Genomic DNA, 19,103 nt, shown 5'->3' with positions numbered 1-19,103 from the left:
TGGCAAGGTCTCTAGCAAATCATTGAAGCTCTTGTCAGACCATCCATTCTGAGTCTTCAATCTGAACAACGAAACAATTGCAGATAACTTGCTATGGCTTGAACAGCTCGAATACAATGGTGTTTCAGCGTCAGCTAGCTTTGCCAAGAACTCATCTTCTTTCTTGCCCTCTCCCTCTGCCATATCAAATAGATTCCCCATACCAGCTAACTCTTTATCAAAACACTCAGCAGCTCTGAACAACCCATAGATCTCATCGTTCCACTCACTTCCTTTGCTTTCATCAGCAACCTCTGCGTTCAACTCTCCATGTAGATACCAATCACCCCACATCTTATAACCCTCCTCCATACCCCTAGTAACAAGATGATCAAGTACCACACTTGCTGAATGTTGAACTATGTTACGACAGTCAATACACGGACATACAATAACATCAACCCCTCCCATTGCTGAAGCCACATCCCGGACAAACTTTGAAGCCCCTCTCTCATATCCAGGATCAACTCTGCCATTAACAATCAAAAGAAAAACAAAATTAAACAAGTTAAGTCAGTAATCACCAAATGAAACATGAGATACACGCTTAAGCTCATTACATGTTTAGATGTACCCAAGCTTTGTCCATAATGCTGTGTTCGAATCTAAGTTGAAACCTTTTGTAACAAAACGAACTTATAACATAACACATAAGAGTGAGAGGATGTAATGATATAGCAAAAATATTCACAGCATGAAACGATACCAACCAAATAAAAAGATAACTGGAATAAAACAGGAAATCAAAGCAACCAACATATCAAAGCAACCAAGAAATTAAAGCAAAAAAATAAAACTTCGATTTCAGCTTAACACTGACAGAGATATCGAAATTGTGACTTCCTATACCTAAGAGATGTAGAACAGGAGTTGAATCGGAGCTGGGAGAAGCGGCGATGAAGGAGAGTGATGGAGAATCTAGGGGGAGATGGAGAATCGAGGAGGAGATGGAGAATCAGAGATGGAGAATCGAGGCGGAGATGGAGAACCGGAGATGGAGAATCGAGACAGAGATGGAAATAGAGAGAGAACGATAGAGAAGGAGATGGAGAATCCAGATTGATTTCTCTTAGAGTTTTGTCGAGAAAGGGGGAAAATGAGAGAGAAGAGAGGGAACCCCGATTAGAGAGAGGGAAAACAGAAAATATTAGGTAATTTTTACTAAGTGTTTCGTGGAAAAGCTAATTTTAGCTTCCCGCTTAGCAAAACTCTATCATAGCATTTATATAATGCTAACCTATACTAGAAAAAAAATTCACTCATCAACGACAGCAGTTCAGTGAAACGTGCTATAACAATGTGCTATGAATAGCAACTTTTTTTGTAGTGTCCTCCGAGAATCTCTCAGTGTTAGAAGTTGTGGTCTTTTTGGAGCTTAGAGCACACGCAGTGGTGCAAAAATATGTGAGTATCCTGACAAAATAATATAAGATAAAGAAAAGTAGGAGAGATATGACACAAAAGAAGATCGATTCGTTGGGAAGAATCGTTTTCAAGACCAATTCGTCACTTGTCTTTTTCTTATTAGTCCAATTGGTTTTTTGACATAAAAACTAAAACAAATAATAAAGTTATTTTGATATATCAATATAGTAATCAGTGGCGGAGCCGGACCAACTATTTGACGGAGACACATAATTAAAAATAATACTAAATTAATCTAATTATAAAAAAGAAATTTATTAATAACTATTATAAACTGTTAATAACAACAGATAAACAACTATAAACATTAAAACAACAATAACACTAATTTTATTCAATTCATAATACATTTATATTATTATACTTTTTTTACAAATGTTATTAATTACACATAAAATATATAGAAAAGGGTCTTCAAATTATATATATATAGAGGTGATTGGTTGGGCTGTAGCTGTAAAAAATTTACTTTAGAATTTAGTCCGTAGAATTTTTGGATTTAGCTTTAAGAGATGTAGCTTTAAAATTTCCTACAGCTAAAAAGATGTGGTTTTAGAAAATAAGATTTTTACAACCATTTTTGTGTGTTTTTGCTGTAACTTTAGTTTTTTGGTTGTAGCTTTAAAAACCATGATAAAGTATGAATGATAGTATTTAAGGCCGTAGATGAAAATTAAAGTTAAAGTCACTTCGTACTGTCCAACCATTCACCCCCAATATGTCAGTGTCATACAGAACTTCCCCCAATATGTCAGCGTCATTACCAACCGCTCTACCGAAACTATCAGTTCACACGCTGGTGTTGACCAGGGGCACCTACCTGACACCGTAGATCCGCCCCTGATAGTAATGATTAAAAACATTTTTTTATAGGTACCTCCGCTAATGATGCTCTTGCTCATCTAAGCATCCGCTAAGATTTGCTTGTTGATGGCATGTTATTCTTTTACCATGTGGTAGATAAAATTTTACTAGGAATTTACGAGGAAATATAGTTCGTTAGCCCAAACAAAACTCGTGTCTAAAACTAAAAAGTTTGTGCACTCGAGATTTCGACGCTAAATAGACGTAAAATATTTCGTCGTAAAGTCTTCGTTATATTTACGTCTACTTTACGACAAATCTTTATTTTGACGTAAAAACCACGTTAAGTTGCGTCGATTTTACGATGAAACATTATTGTCGCTAATTTACGACGGTATTATGTTGATCATCAACTTTGTGACACATTTCCATGCTTTTGCACCAACTAATTTAACAGAAATATTATTTTTAACATAAAAAATTTCATGCATTGCATCATCATCATCTCATAAGAATCCATTTTTCATCTATGTTAGATAAACTTAACTATTCACAATAAATGATATGCACATGTGTACATATTATACACAGTAAATCAGTCCACCAAACTTGGAGCAATAAAAAAGAAACCTTACCCAACTTTATTCATATAAAATCATCATAGACAAATTCAATTAGTATGCCGTAACTTATTAAAAAGCTCATTTATCGAAAGACGTATAAACGTTAAAAAGGAGTTTTTTTTTAAAAAGAGTTTCGTGATGGTGTCATCTATAGTGAGAAATGTGTATAAACTTTTATATCATGAGATGATTATTATTTGAGAAAAATAATAGCTCAAGAAAAGCAGCTTGTCGGATTGAGAAACAGAGGATGTGTTATGCACAATATAGGAAGTGTGATTTGCTGTTACAAGTCGGTTTTGAGATGATGACGTGTCAATATCTCATTGGTTCCAAGATGTTACTTTGGCGTGAAGCAAAGAAGATTTGGAAGATTTGGGCTTATCACAATATTTAGGCAACTAGGGTATTGTGTTAAGGGTATATAACCTGATTACTTTGTGGATATCGTGGTTAGCCGTTTATTGATTGAAAAGCTAGAGCAAGAGGTTTGTTCTTGAGAGCTTAAGAAAGTACTTGAAGGTGTAGCTCGTGCTTTCTGTTTTGATAGATTAGGAATTGGTCCGTCTCTAGTCGTGTGTGACTGAGAGTAATTCGGATTAAACAGATCTAGGAAAATTGTTTAACAGATTTCTAATATACAAGAAAGCGTTCTTGGTATCTTGTGTTTTAGTTCTTATATCTGGTAGTCCCTGAACTTTCATTTGGTATCAGAGCGGGAAACCTCTGTGGTATCATACACTACTAACAGGTTGAGATCCTGCGGATTTCATGGACACCATGAAGGAACTATTCGGAATTCATAAACCCATTATGCTGGACAGCTGCAACTTTGGTCATTGGAAGGCAAGGATGCGACAATTGATCAGAGGAATTGACGAGGATGCGTGGACTGCAGTAGAAGAAGGGTGGTCTGTGCCTACGATGATGACTGATGACAAAACTCTTGCTCCAAAACCAAAGAATCAGTGGACTGATCCTGAAAAGGCAGCATCCAAATTCAACTCCAAAGCTCTTACTGCAATCTTCTCTTCAGTAGATCTGGATGAGTTCAAAATAATCCAGGGATGTGAGTCTGCTAAGGAAGCTTGGGATATTTTGACCAACCACTTTGAAGGAAATACTAGCGTGCGAAGAACAAGGATCGATCACTTAGCTTCAAAGTTTGAAAATCTCCGCATGACTGATGATGAACCAATTGATGGATTCATATCCAAGATCAGTGAACTTGCCAGTGAAGCGTCGGTTCTTGGAAAGAAATATGATGAGAAGGATTTGGTGAAAAAACTGTTAAGATGTCTGCCTCCACGGTTTGAAGCTTACAAGGAAGTACTGGATATAGCTGTCAATACAAATGAAATGAAATTTGATCAATTATCTGGTATCTTGAAGGTTCATGACCTGGAGAAATCCAACCGAACTTCAAATTCTCAAAAGAGCATCGCCTTTGTATCTGACTCAAACGAACAGGACCGAGTCACAAAGATAGAAGAAAACTTGGGACTTATGGCTCGAAACTTCAACAAATTCATTAAGCGAATGGATAAAGGAGGGAACAGATCAAACTCACGATTTCAGAGGAACGACTCAGATCGAAGCAACTCTCAAAACACCAGGCAAGACTCGAAGAACTCTAAGAAGAAGGAGTTACAATGTCATGAGTGTGAAGGGTATGGATACTTTCGCAATGAGTGTCCACTAGCTAAACGCAAAGAGCTCAAGTGTATTGACTGCAAGGGATTTGGACACACTCGAAGTGAATGTCCCAATAATCTGAAAAAGGACAAGTCACTTATGTGTTTCAGTGATACAGAGTCGGAGAGTGACAGCGACAGAGATGAGCTTCATCTAAACTTTATGGCACTTGTCAGCAAAGAAGAAGAACCAAAACTAGATTCAGGCGTGGAAGAGGATGAAGATGATCTCAACAACGATCTTGAATCAGAATACAAGTCTCTGTTCGACAAGTTTGCTGAACTCAGTCATGAGAATCTACAACTATTCAAAGATAAGGCAATGCTGAAAGCTCAGGTGAATATTCTGGAATTGGAGAAACCTTCTGAACAAGCTACTGAGTTGTCTATCCTCAAGAACTCAGACCAAGAACTGCTATCGTTGAAACGAGCGATGACTGAACAAGAGAGGGTTCAAAAGCAGATTGAGCTGAAGATGAATTGTCTGAATGAGCTACTAACCAAGGAGATGGACAAGAGCAAATTACTTGAGAATCAACTCGCTGACAATCTCAAGAAAGTAAGAATGCTCACGACTGGTACAACAACTCTAGATCAACTTCTCACCATTGGTCAGTGTCCTAGCAGTAACTGGGGATTAGGTTTTCAAGGAGGCACTTCCAAATCTGCGGAAGAAACAGTGTTCGTGAAAGGGAGTTCGAATGAAAAAGAAATTCAAACCACGACGAAGGTGCAGATTAATAATCAGAAAGGAGAGAACCTAAAGAAGACTGCTACTACACGACGAGGAAACGGATGCCACTTCTGTGGAAAGCGTGGTCATAATGTCAGATTTTGTTTCTTTCAAAAAAGTCAGTATCAACGTGCATGGAGGATGAATCTTTGTTTTATGGAACCATCACTGTATGGTCATGTGTGGATAGCTAAGAAGGATCTTTAGCCAAACTACAAGCAGAGAGCCTTGACTGTTGCACACAGTGAGAAGTCAGAAACACGCACCGATGCAAGGCAACCCATCATCTGCAACTTCGCAACACTATCCACTGAAACTAAGCTGGTAAGCAACGTTGCTTACACAAGTTCTGACTCTAACTCACAGTTTGATACCCCCTGGTACTTCGACAGTGGCTGCTCAAAACATATGACTGGAAATCAGGATTTCTTTGAGAAACTTGAGTTTATCAAAGGAGGCAAAGTGACCTTTGGTGATGGAGGACAAGGAAAGATACGAGGAGTTGGGGAACTGGACAGGTCTGTCTTACCTAAGCTTGTTAATGTCTTCTATGTGGATGGTCTTAAAGCAAATCTCATCAGCGTCAGTCAATTGTGTGATGAGGGGTTAGAAGTAATCTTCAACAGCAAAGAATGTCGAGCTGTTGATGCTAAAGGGAACGTTATTCTATGTGGAGTAAGGTCAGGAAACAACTATTACATGTGGAAGCCGTCACATTTATGCTACTCAGCTAAGGAGTCTAAATTGGATCTGTGGCACAGGAAGCTCGGACATATGAATACTAATGGACTGACCCGACTAATTAACGCTGAAGTTGTTAGGGGAATTCCAGAACTTGAAAAACAAACCGATACAGTGTGTGGAGGGTGCAGTCAAGGTAAACAAGTGAAGGTCCAGCACAAACAAATTTCAGAGATTAGATCCAAGGAAATACTCGAGCTAGTACACATGGATCTTATGGGACCTATTACTCCATACAGCATTGCAGGGAAAAAATACATCTTTGTCCTAGTAGATGATTTTTTCAGATATACATGGGTGGACTTCCTGAGAAATAAGTCTGACGCGTTGGAGAGCTTCCGTATCTTGGCCTTGCAACTTAAACAAGAAAAGGGTGGCATCGTGCAGATCAAGAGTGATCACGGAGGTGAATTTCAGAATGAGGAGTTTGATAAATTCTGTCACAGTCAAGGAATCAAGCATCTATATGCAGCTCCTAGAACCCCACAGCAAAATGGAGTAGTTGAAAGGAAGAACATAACTCTACAGGAGATGGCAAGAGCTATGCTATGTGGAAACAGTGTGCCATCCGGGTTTTGGGCAGAAGCTATAGCCACTGCATGCTATGTCATAAACCGAGTGTATGTCAAACCTAACACAAAGACTACTCCGTATGAAGTTTTCAGAGGGAAGACTCCGAACCTTAGTCATATGCATGTTTTCGGTTGCATGGTCTACATACTCAATGATAAAGACCATCTTGGTAAGTTTGATGCAAAAAGTGATGTAGGTATGTTCCTCGGATATTCAACTAACAGCTCAGCATATAGAGTGTTCAATCAGCGTACCAAATTCATTGGAGACAAAGTAAATGTCATGTTCGACGACAGTATTGGTTTCTATCAAGCTCGAGTCACTCATAAGATTGAGAGAGTTACACCACCAGCTGAAGCTTCCTCTGACGTAAGGGTCAAAGAAGAATCAGAAGAAGAGGATGAACAGTCTAAGGATCAGAAAGTGGATCTGAATCAAACTAAAGTGCATAAGAATCATTCTTCAGCTGATGTGATTGGTGAAGTGTTTGGTGAAAGAGTCACACGCAAGAAACAAATTGATTTTCAGCAAATGGTCAAGCTTGCGTGTTTCACAGCTGAGATGAACGAACTGGAGTGTTTTGTCTCATTGATTGAACCAAAGACGCTTAAAGAAGCTCTGAACGATGAGTTTTGGACAGAATCTATGCACTTGGAGCTTGAACAGTTTGATCGATTACAAGTCTGGGAACTGGTACCACGACCTGATGGTGTGAATATCATTGGCACTAAGTGGATTCACAAGAATAAGACCGATGAGAAAGGAAACGTGATCAGAAACAAATCCAGACTTGTGGGACAAGGTTACACACAAATCGAAGGTGTGGATTTTGACGAGACTTTCGCGCCAGTTGCTCGACTTGAGTCAATCAGACTGGTGTTTGGAATGGCTTGCAATCTGAAGATCAAACTTTATCAGATGGATGTGAAAAGTGCATTTCTGAATGGTGTACTACAAGAAGAAGTCTACGTCACACAGCCTAAAGGTTTCGAGGATCCTCACTTTCCAGATCATGTTTACAAACTCAAGAAGGCATTGTATGGACTGAAACAGCCCCTCGAGCATGGTATGATCGTCTGACAGTGTTCCTTACTCAGGCTGGATTTCAAAGAGGAGGAGTTGATAAAACCCTGTTCATTGGAGAGAATGGGAGATATATCCTCATCATTCAAGTATATGTCGATGATATAATATTTGGAGGAACATCTCAGTGAATGGTTGATGAGTTCGTTAAGACGATGACTTCTGAATTCGAAATGAGCATGGTGGGAGAACTGAGTTACTTTCTTGGACTACAAGTCAAGCAGTTAGACGATGGAATCACAGTCTCACAAAGCACATATGCAAAGAATCTCATCAAAAGATTCGGTATGCAGACGAGCAAGACAACCAATACTCCGATGAGCACAACTACAAAGCTGTCGCGAGATGAGGATGGGAAACCTGTTGATGAGAAACTGTATAGAGCCATGATAGGGAGCTTGCTGTATCTTACCGCGAGTCGACCTGACTTGTGTCTAAGTGTCGGCATTTGTGCTCGATACCAGGCTAATCCAAAAGAGTCACATATGAATGCAGTAAAACGGGTTATCAAATATGTGAAAGGTACATTGGATTTTGGTCTTCATTACACCTTTGAAACTAACGTGAATCTTGCAGGATTTTGTGATGCTGACTGGGCAGGTTGTCTGGATGATCGTCATAGTACTGCTGGCGGATGTTTTTTTCTTGGGAACAACTTGGTGGCATGGCACAGCAAGAAACAAACTGCTGTGTCTCTCTCTCAACTGCTGAAGCTGAGTATATTGCTCTAGGAAGCTGTTGCACTCAATTACTTTGGATGCGCCAAATGCTCGTTGATTATGGTATCATCTCTAACCCTATGCTTGTTCACTGTGATAATATGAGTGCCATAAACTTGTCTAAAAATCCGGTTCAACATTCACGCACCAAAATGTCGACATTCGACATCACTTTGTGAGAGAGTTAGTTGAGATGAAAATCGTGATTTTGGAGCATGTATCTACTGAAAGACAACTGGCTGATCTATTCACCAAACCTCTGGACTACAACATGTTCCTCGGCCTTCGAAAGGCTTTGGGAATTGTGAATCTCTGAATAAGTCATGTCAGAAGAGGAGAGCATGACAGTTGTGTATATGTGTTACTGCTTGTCGATATGCCACCACAATCACAAAACTCTGAGTCAACAAGTTCGATTGTGCAGCTTATTTCACCTGTCTCCTTTACAGTAAAGTCATTTGATTCACTGGTGAAAGACACTCATCTTGGATCAAGATGCTACAACATTTTTGATCTGAGCATTGATCACTGTCTGGATTGAATGAGGAAACACAGCAGAGACTGAGTGAAATTTGGGTAAGAAGAGTGCCCTGGATTACTAAATAGAAAAGAAAAACAAAAGGCCCTGAATGATGGACACTCGTAATGGAGCTGGAGGACACAACTTTCAGACTCTAATTTCGATCACTGTCTGGATGGGGCAGGGTTGATGTCAACTCTGATTGGTAAAATAAAAAAAAAAATGTTTTCTGTGACAGCTACTCGGCTGAGAAATAGCTACAGATCAAGGTTACAATAACTGTCGAGTTGGAGAGACAGACACACAAGAGGTCTACACTGTGTTTCCAGACCATACAAATGGCTATGCTGCAGAAGTTCAGGTGTGAGTGAGCTGCATGATAGGATCATGTCTGTGACAGCTACTCGGCTGAGAAACAGCTACAGATGTGGGTTGGTCTCACTGATTCTTTATCAAAAACCTCTTGGTGGCTGAGTACGAGTGGGAAGCAATCTGTGTCTCTCTCCTCTGGACGCTAAAAGACATTCTGGAGTATGTCTTCTGGCGAGGTGCTTTAGTTGCTGTTTCTTTTGTGTGCTGCATTGCGTGCAAGGACATGATTATCAATCTCACAAATTCTCTTTCTCACAAACTGAGGTGCTGTTGATATTGGGTCTAATGTCTTGGGCCTAGTGCTATTGTTTCTAACGGGCTTGGTGAGTGTGATTAGGGTTATTTTTGAGGATTGTATGATGCAGCTGTCTTCAAGTGTCACATCTCTCTCTATCTATCTCTCTCGCCGGCGCACTCGATCTCTCTCACTAGCAACATGCAACCAATAAGGAGAAGCTCGCGGCTCATGAAACTGAAGAATGTCGAGACTACTCCGATGAACCCACTTGACCTCTCTTCTGGGTCATCCTCGCGCAAGCGGAGCCGCCGTCGTGTCTCAGCTGGTGACACTGCGCCTCTACCCAAGAACGTTGAGCTTGAAGTCGAGTCTCTCTCAGATGGGGAATCCTCAGACGACCACTCCGACGAAGCTCCGATGGCATCAAACACTCCTCCGAATCGCTCCAAAGAACAGATATTTGAGGAGAGTCGGAATGTGTATCAAACTAAAGCTCAGTTCTATCCAGAGCTTATGCGACCTAAAAGGATGCCAATGACTGAATGGTTCTTCTCAATCAAGGCGACTAAGCGCTTCAGAGAGCTCCGAGGGTGGAATTTCATTCCTCAGCAGCCTATCTCCCTCACGGACGAGAATCTCTCTGATGTCAGAAGAATTGTGATCGGGGCAGGCCTGATTCATACCCTCACTGATCTCGACCCTTATCAGCCCAATGTAATCCGCGAATTCCTTGCCAATCTTCCGGAAGCTGAGGAACGAGACGATGGTGGTGTAGCGGTGTATGTTAGAGGATCGCTTGTTGATTTCTCTCCGAGTCTGATTAATTCGATGTATTGCATTCCGGGGTTTGAAGAAGATCCTAACTGGATGGATGAATGTCTTGATGAAGTTTTTGGTTTTCTCACCGATGGACGAATAAGACGAGGTGAGAACATGAGTTCGAAGTATCTCACAGCTACGAATCAGGTTCTGTACAAGCTCGTCTGCTCGAATTGGATTCCCACCAGGAACTACACCTCAATGAACCAAAGGCGACTCAGGTTCATCTACATGCTTCATCATCATGTTGGATTTGACTTCGGGAAACTCGTCTATGATCAGATAATTGCAATGGCAGCGAACACTCAGACAGAGAAGACTCGGTGTATCATGTTCCCTAACTTGATTCAGCAGGTCATCCATTTTCAGCGAACTATAACTCCTGACTTGCTTCATGATGAGTTCACTGGAACACCGAAGCTTGTTGTCAAGGATGTTAAGGCTGGTCGTGGGTCTGGAGCAGACTCAAGTGCTGCCAGCCTTGAGGACGACATCAATCGCGCCATTGCGGGACTCAAAACCATTCGAGTTCGCCTGAGGAGTAAGGGAGATGCACAGTGTTTTGTCTTATTTTCTACTCTATGTCTAACGAATGATTTTTCTCTAAATGTGCACCTATGCAGGGGGAGACTATGAGCAACATGTTGCTCATCCAGGGGTTGAAGAAAACAATGAGCAGGATGAAGATGAGGAAGACGCGTACGCGTAGGATGATCATGTCTTATTTCTTAATGATACTTTAAGTTTTAATCCAGCTTGTACTATTTAAGACTCAGACTATGTGTTTCGACTATGCTTTTATCAATTCCGTGTGCAACTTATTTAAAAAATATGTTCTCAGTTGATGATCACTGGTTGAGTAGTTTCTTTGTCTTGGATATGTGTGCTGCGTGGATGTTTACATTGCAGGTTGCATAGGTTGTCACATTCAGATAAAAAGGGGGAGAATGTAAGCTCAAGAAAAGCAGCTTGTCGGATTGAGAAACAGAGGATGTGTTATGCACAATATAGGAAGTGTGACTTGCTGTTACAAGTCGGTTATGAGATGATGACGTGTCAATATCTCATTGGTTCCAAGATGTTACTTTGGCGTGAAGCAAAGAAGATTTGGAAGATTTGGGCTTACCACAATATTTAGGCAACTAGGGTATTGTGTTAAGGGTATATAACCTGATTACTTTGTGGATATCGTGGTTAGCCGTTTATTGATTGAAAAGCTAGAGCAAGAGGTTTGTTCTTGAGAGCTTAAGAAAGACGAGTACTTGAAGGTGTAGCTCGTGCTTTCTGTTTTGATAGATTAGGAATTGGTCCGTCTCTAGTCGTGTGTGACTGAGAGTAATTCGGATTAAACAGATCTAGGAAGATTGTTTAACAGACTTCTAATATACAAGAAAGCGTTCTTGGTATCTTGTGTTTTAGTTCTTATATCTGGTAGTCCCTGAACTTTCAAGTGTCATCTATAGTGAGAAATGTGTATAAACTTTTATATCATGAGATGATTATTATTTGAGAAAAATAATGAAATGAACTAGTAGAGCACCAACACACATCTTTTTACGATATAAAGTCTCAATCAACTACCTCCTCGGGATTTTACGATATAGGAGTTTTACACACATGTTAAAAAATAATAAATACAATATTTTAGTTGTTACTTTTTGATTATATCAATAAAGTTTCACCACTCATAATTTTACTATGTTTAAATTTTAAAAATAAATGCATTAATTATATCTCAAAACATCATACATTTGTATACAAGATAAAAATATTGAACATCTTACATTTGTATCCAGAAAGAGTATTATTTTAGTTAGCTCTCTCTCTCCTCAATCCTCTCATCTCTCTCCTCTCCCCGTAACTAAAGCGAAGTGTATTTCTCTCCGGCGTCCGGCCACGTGTGCGCGCGCATACCGGCGCCGGAGGAGCCTCTCTCCCTTCCTCTCGTTTGACCTTTGCTGTTCCTCCTCCTCTCACTCCCCCTTCGATATGCTGGCGGTCCTGGGCTGGTTTGTTTCTCCGGTGAGTGCTCCGTGCGCAAGGGGCGTCTCTCTCTGGCGGGTTCAAGCTTCGTCTGGTGCTGTGGCGAGAAGGTCTGGTGGTGAAGCAGTCGGCTTTTAGGGTTTTGGCGGGATCAATTTTCTGGATCGGATCTGTTTTTTAGATCTCGCCGGATTATGCGTCGTTGAAGGACTTTGAAGGTTTGCTCCACCCTTTAGGCTGCGGCGGTGTCGTTGTCGACCGGTGGTGCCAAGCGGTAACGGTGGTGGGTATTTTTGGTTCTTTCCGGTGTCGGTGAGACTCATCCCTCACTTCTTGTTACCAAGAGAGTCTCGGTGGGTTCTTTTGCTGGTGCGCGTCTGTAGTCATGATACGCAGACGGAGATGGTATCCGACTTCGTTCCGGCGTGTGCGGTTGCGGCAAGTAGCTATGGCTTCTAGATGGTTACTTGTTGCTCTGCCTCTCTTCTGATTCTTCCTTCACGGCTCCCTGTCTGGCTCTCCGGTTTGGAAGTGGCCGCTTTCATATCAGAGATGTCTTACTGCTTCTCATCGACAACCGCTTCGCTGACTCCGAAGTTGGTTTTCACGGTCTCGTAAACGGTATGTCAGTTCTTGATAGCCAGAATTGTATAGGCGATTCTCAGGAGTCATTGATCGTCTCGGGTCAACAATTCGTCTACGCTCGCTTCCCGGTGTCGCAATGGTTCATTTGTGCTTTGCGATAGTGTGGCTTGACTTTACTTGCAGGTGGGTTGAGGCTACTCGACGGGGTGTGGCGTTGACATCAACCCGTTTTCTTGCACGTTCCGTGACAGCTTTGGAAGTGGAGTCCTCTTGGTAAGAGTTTCTTTCATCTCTAGGCTCGTCTAGCGCTTCATCGACAGTGACGATTATAAGTTTTAAGGAGTTCATCGGGAACCAACTACTCCGGAAACGACATGGGAGTTTCCGGCATCCGAGGCAACGAGGAGAACCTCACGGTCCCGTGGTCATCGTTAATGGTTGAGAACGGTTACCGATTCCTTAGGATTTTAAAAACGACTTAGCGGAATGTGTCGAGTCTAGTGGGTGGGCGAAGCTAGGTTGAAATACTCTGACTTGGGAAATTTAGTTCAAATGGAACTTGTAACCGAAACTGAATTCCCGTTTTCGGGTTGAAAAAATATTTATTTCTTAAAAAAAAATAATAAAAAAATAATAATATTATTTTAGTTTCGTTGTTAGCTTCCCGGCCACTTTCTTTGGACTAGATTACTGTACCTGAAATACAATAACAAGGTCTTGATGTTAATTTTTGGTAAAAAAAAAAAGTTTTTGTTTATAGTTTCAGATTTGTTCAATTAATAGTATAATTTTTTTTTCTAAAATAGAGCTTATCGGGAGAAAAAAAAAACACAGCTTATTTCTAATGACGATTTATGGACTTACCGTATGCTAATCAAGATCATCACTAGCCCACAACTTTCTTTTTGCGTGTCGAACAAATGATCCATAGTTTTTTAAGAAAATGTTAACAAATTACCCATACTTGGTGTTAATTGACATAATTTCCAAACCATCTATACCTTAATTTATGTTCAAATGAAATCTTCTTCACGTGTTAAAATGTAGTGTTTTAAGGATATTTTAATCAATCAAAAACCCTAGAGGGTTCATATTTTGAAAATATAAGTTGTTTATTTTTTTGATAAGTTCTATATTAATCAGTTGAAGTTTCTATTACTTGCGTTTGATATTTTCTTATATAAGAAAATACATGTTGTACCTTAGATCTTTAAAGCTTGGTGATGATAATGCATATATCAACTAACAGTTTCATTACATACATCAAACTGATAGAGCGCACCAAGTCCCAAAGAATTCATTTTCAAACGTACATCTCTATTCTATTATTTTCAGTTTCTGAGTATTTCTTTCATTGTGTTGTTAAAGATTTTTCTTTCATTGTTCTTTTACCGACACCAAGTAATTGAAATGAAAAAAACGAAAATTTGGCATCCACGAAAACGTTGAGCAAGTTGAATCCTAACCGTTATTTTTTTTTTTTAAACACAAGAAAACAAATTCGAAGAAGAAAGCAATAACTAAGGCGAAGTTGTAACAGCGACAAGATAAATTTCCACAGAACTTTTTTAAAAAAAATTCCAAAGAACTTTCGACCATGCCTTTAGGTTTCGCACGCAAATTTCACGCCATACGTATAACATGTATCTTTTTTGATTAACCTGGGGGTATCCCAGGCCGAGGCCCAGACTAATCCCCAAGGGGAGGTGCAGCCCACGGATGGACCCTCTCTCCGTGGTATCTGTATCTGTATTAATCAATTGGTAATCTTATCACAAAACGTGATTATTTATATGTAACGATAATTACGTGATCTTTTGTGGTTATAAATCGGTAAGAATATATGTATGGGGCAATGGGCTAGTTCTTATCGTTTTCTTTTATGTTCTTTTACCGACATAATTATCACGATAGGATTTGTTATGTGACTTGAAGCCGTATATAGTTGATAAATTTACAGTTAAGGATTTTGTTTAAATGACTACGGTAAAACTAAAGTATTAAACTATATAATCCTCGTATTTAGCTAACTAAAATATTGATACACATTGACGAGATACTTATCGTTCTAGTTAAGTATCCACATTTATGCGATCCAGTAAGCATTTTAAACAATAACGTATTCGGAATATATTACAAGATTCACAACGTGTTAAAATGCATATGTGTTGATTACTGACAACGCCTCTAGTTAGTAAGAATCCACAACTATATGATTTGCACTTAATGTACTAAACTCTAACCTCACTTGTGCTGCCTAACAATTCAGTCCGGTTTAATAGCAGGTCACCTTTGTATTTGCACCTATATATCAAAAGGAAGTAAAATGAAAAAGAACTATACACGATGTTTTTTTTTTTTGTGAACAAAATGATGTTTTTTTTTTGTTTTCTTATATATTTTGTTATATGATTTCTATATGTACGTAATTTAGATATTCATCTTCAAATGGTTGCATATATAATCATGATGTATATATATATATATATGTATATTTTAAACAGAATAGAGAAACCTTAAACTTCTAATGCTAGCAATAAAACTATGAGTTATACAAGCCAAAACAAATATTCGTTTCTAAGCTGAGGCTTTCTCTTGTTTGATTGAAAGTCGTACATATGCAAAGCAGCGAAATATGAAAGTTAACAACATTGCAACAACTATGTGATTAAATACGCCAAACAAAGAAAGATGATGATGCTTGTTTCTACTGGAACTTTTCCTAAAAGATACTACCTCTATTACTAAGTGTAAGATGTTTCAAAGAATTTTTATGTTCCAATATATAAGATGTTTTTATTTTTCTAGGCAATTTTTTACTTTATTAAAAACTGTGCAACCAATTATATTTGATAATCTATTTTGTAATTAGTTGAATAACATTAATTTATAGTTTTAATGATACTTTCTAGACAAAACAATGATTTTCTTAATATGCGTGTTTTTACCTAAACATCTTATATTTAGAAACAGAGGGAGTATATATTACAACGGTAAGAGCATCTCCAATGGTGATACCACATTGGAGTCCTTAGAAAAAATGTTTTTTGATTTTTTTAATTATTCACTACAAGAAAACAACAAGGATACTGAGGGAAAAAATCTTCGGAATTTCGTCGGAATAACGTTATTCCGACGACATACCGACGAAACAAGTCCTCGGAAATAATTCCTCGGAATTTCTTCTTTCCTCGGAAATCCCTCGGAATTTTCCGACGGAATTCCGAGGACACAAATTTCCGAGAAAATTCCGAGGATCACTAGTTTGTCGGAAATCTCCTCGGAATATACCGAGGGAGAACTTCGTCGGGATATTTCCTCGGAAGCTCATCGATCGATGCTTTTTTGGACACATATTCATCGATCGATCGGAATATACCGAGGGAAATCTTCCTCGGAATATTCCGAGGAACATGTCCCTCGGTATATTCCGAGGAAGATGTCCCTCGGTATATTCCGAACGTTTTTTTTATAAACAGATCGATCGATGGATTTATGTTCAATAACGCATCGATCGATCGAGTAAAAAATATAATTAATTTCCTCGGAATGTAAAAAATATTAATTTTTTTAAAAAAATAAAATTTTTGAAATTTAAATTCGAAACTATAAAATTAAAATTAAAATTGAAATCATATTAATTAATATTCAAAGTTTCACAAATAAAAATAAAATATTCCGAGTTTTTGGAAAAAAAAAACTACGGGTCTGGCACGTCCGGGAACACCTCGTTCGGGTACATCCTCTGCATCATCTCCATCATTTGCTGGTTCAGCCTCCTCTGTGCCTCATAGCCCGCCTGTTGAGCCGCCATCTGGATCTCCAACAAAGATATGCGATCATCCTTGTCCTTCAACTGAGCCGTAAGTACTTCTGGATCAACAAAGGGCGGTGGTGCAGAAGAAGGAGGAACCGACCGGGTGCGACGACCCAAACCGACCAAACGCCCCTTCTTCTTTGGAACCGACTGAATAGAAAATAGCCAAATTTACAAATTTAAACCAAGAAATAGGGCGAGATCATCAACCGGCTCGCCATCATTTTCTTCCGCCTTGAAAAAAAACATAAATTAAAAAAATATTAGAAATTAAAAGAAATGCACAGTAAATTAAAATTCTGAAACTCAAATAATTGAAGAAAAAGCGGTTGAACTTACCATGCGATCTCCCAGAGTGGCAATAGATTGAGCACCCAAGTTATGCTTGTAGATGCCCTTCCCTTTACGGTCGCTCCTGCGGTTGGTGGAGTTGGTGGAAGAAGTTTCTTTCGTCTCTTCCTTATCCCAATGCGCACACAACTCCTTCCAGACCGTGTCGTTCATCGACTTTGGGACCTTTTAATAAAAAAAGAAAAGAAATAGTTTAATAAATTAAAAAATAGTTTAATAAATTAAAAATTGTTTAATAAATCGAAATTGAACTTCTTCCACTCGTGATTGTTCCCATAATAAATTGGTCGAGCGACTCTTCTTCCATCGGAACTTTTGATCTGCTGACGAAGTAGGTCCGTTTCGGACGAAGTTAGAATACTGAAACTGACAAAACCACAGAAAATTTATATTAAATTTAGGGATAAAAAAAATTAGATGTACTTAGAGCAAACTGACGAAACCACAGAACCTGCTTGTCGGTAGGGAAGTGAGTGAAAGTCGGATGTCCCCTGTCGAGGGCCGAGTACATCATACGGTTGATCCATGCGCTGATCCCGTTCCCGGATCGGTTGAACCTAATAAAAAGAACAAACGGTTAATAATGAATCCAAATTGAAAGAAAAAAAATGTTTAATTACCATGTTTGACCCCGTCCATGTGGATACGCAGTGAGATACGGAAGATGGTCACGACCGGGCTGTTGAACCAACTCCGTAACACTCATCACTCTCGGAGGACTCGGAGGAGCAGGAGCGGATGCAGCAGCGGGAGCGAGAGGAGCAGGAGCGGGTGCAGCAGAGGGAGATGTATGGTTGGAGCTGTGGGGCGAAGGGGAATCCTGAAAATGGGTGGAATCCCGAGACTGGCTCCCCATACCACCACGACCACGACGCTGTCGAGGCCGGGTCTGATCATCATGAGACCTGTAAATTAAAAAAATATAAAAAATATATTTAATAAATACAGAAATATATAAATTAATTTTTTTTTAAAAAAAATACCAAATAATTTAATCACAAAAAAGATTTATAGATATTAAAAATATTTAATAAATATATAAAAATAGTTCTAATAAACAAAAAATAGTTTTAATAAATAAAAAATAGTTTAATAATTACAAAAAATAGTTTTAATATATATATATATATATATATTATTAAAAATATTTTTAAATCCCAAATAATAGTTTTTAATCACAAAAAAAATTTTATAGATATTAAAAATGTTTTGTAAATTCCAAAATATCGAATTTATATACAAAAAAGATTTTATAAAATCCAAAAAATCGAATTTATATAGAAAAATCATTTTGTAAAATACAAAAATCGATTTTATATACAAAAATCGATTTTATATATACAAAAGAAATAAAAAAATTATAAAAAAAATCTAAATCAATTCAACAAAACAAATTATTCAACCAAATTACAATTCTAAACCTATTATACAACCAAATCACAATCCTAACCAAAATCACCCTAACAAAAATCTATCAAAACTACACAAAAACCTAACAAATAGAACCTAAGAGAGTTGGATAGGGTACTTACATGATTTGTGTAAGAGAAGGGGGAGATCGCCGGAGATATCGCCGGATTTGAGTGGGAAATCGCCGGAGGAGTCGCGCAGAGGAAGAAGAGAGAAATGGGGAAGAAGAAGCGGCTCGTGGTTATAAAACCTAGGGTCCGACGGATACTATCCGTCGGAATTCCGTCAGAATTCTAATTTTAATTTTCGCGAAATATTTGCCCGGTAAAATGAAAATATTCTGAGGAAATTCCGACGGAAAGTAAAATATCCGTCGGACTTTCCTCGGAATATTCCGAGGAAATACCGAGGAACTAGTGTTTGGGGTTTCAAAACATCAATTTTTTTTGCCGTATTTCATTTCTTATACAATTGTAATGCATACCATTGAGGATTCTTTGTATAGATGAGCATAAACCATGAAATAACAAATTTCAAAACTAATTGAAAGTATTCCCTTTACCGTTCATTAAAA

At 38.7% G+C, this 19,103-nt stretch overlaps 2 protein-coding genes across 2 annotated transcripts; both read left to right on the top strand.

The window, feature by feature from the left end:
- The first annotated feature begins 7,870 nt into the window (after positions 1-7,870).
- On the top strand, positions 7,871-8,446 carry LOC106407919 (uncharacterized mitochondrial protein AtMg00810-like). Its single transcript, XM_013848765.2, has one exon. The coding sequence runs from the start codon at positions 7,871-7,873 to the stop codon at positions 8,444-8,446; it is 576 nt and encodes a 191-aa protein (XP_013704219.2).
- Positions 8,447-9,762: 1,316 nt separating this feature from the next.
- Positions 9,763-11,521, top strand: LOC106407918. Its single transcript, XM_013848764.2, has 3 exons — positions 9,763-10,924; positions 11,007-11,082; positions 11,293-11,521. Exons 1-3 carry the CDS (start codon positions 9,763-9,765, stop codon positions 11,519-11,521), a joined length of 1,467 nt encoding a protein of 488 aa, XP_013704218.2.
- Positions 11,522-19,103: the final 7,582 nt, after the last annotated feature.

Source organism: Brassica napus, chromosome C6 (assembly GCF_020379485.1).
Source record: "Brassica napus cultivar Da-Ae chromosome C6, Da-Ae, whole genome shotgun sequence".
NCBI classification, from domain to species: Eukaryota; Viridiplantae; Streptophyta; class Magnoliopsida; order Brassicales; family Brassicaceae; genus Brassica; species Brassica napus.
This window is presented reverse-complemented; position numbering and strand designations above follow the sequence as displayed.

What these genes read in the sequence shown, in the direction of transcription:
- LOC106407918 (XM_013848764.2), top strand. Translation starts at nt 9,763, where the DNA reads ATGCAACCAATAAGGAGAAGCTCGCGGCTCATGAAACTGAAGAATGTC. An exon ending in CATTCGAGTTCGCCTGAGGA is followed by an intron (nt 10,925 to 11,006) that starts GTAAGGGAGATG and finishes GCACCTATGCAG; the next exon opens with GGGGAGACTATGAGCAACAT. An exon ending in GATGAAGATGAGGAAGACGC is followed by an intron (nt 11,083 to 11,292) that starts GTACGCGTAGGA and finishes TTTACATTGCAG; the next exon opens with GTTGCATAGGTTGTCACATT.
- LOC106407919 (XM_013848765.2), top strand. Translation starts at nt 7,871, where the DNA reads ATGACTTCTGAATTCGAAATGAGCATGGTGGGAGAACTGAGTTACTTT.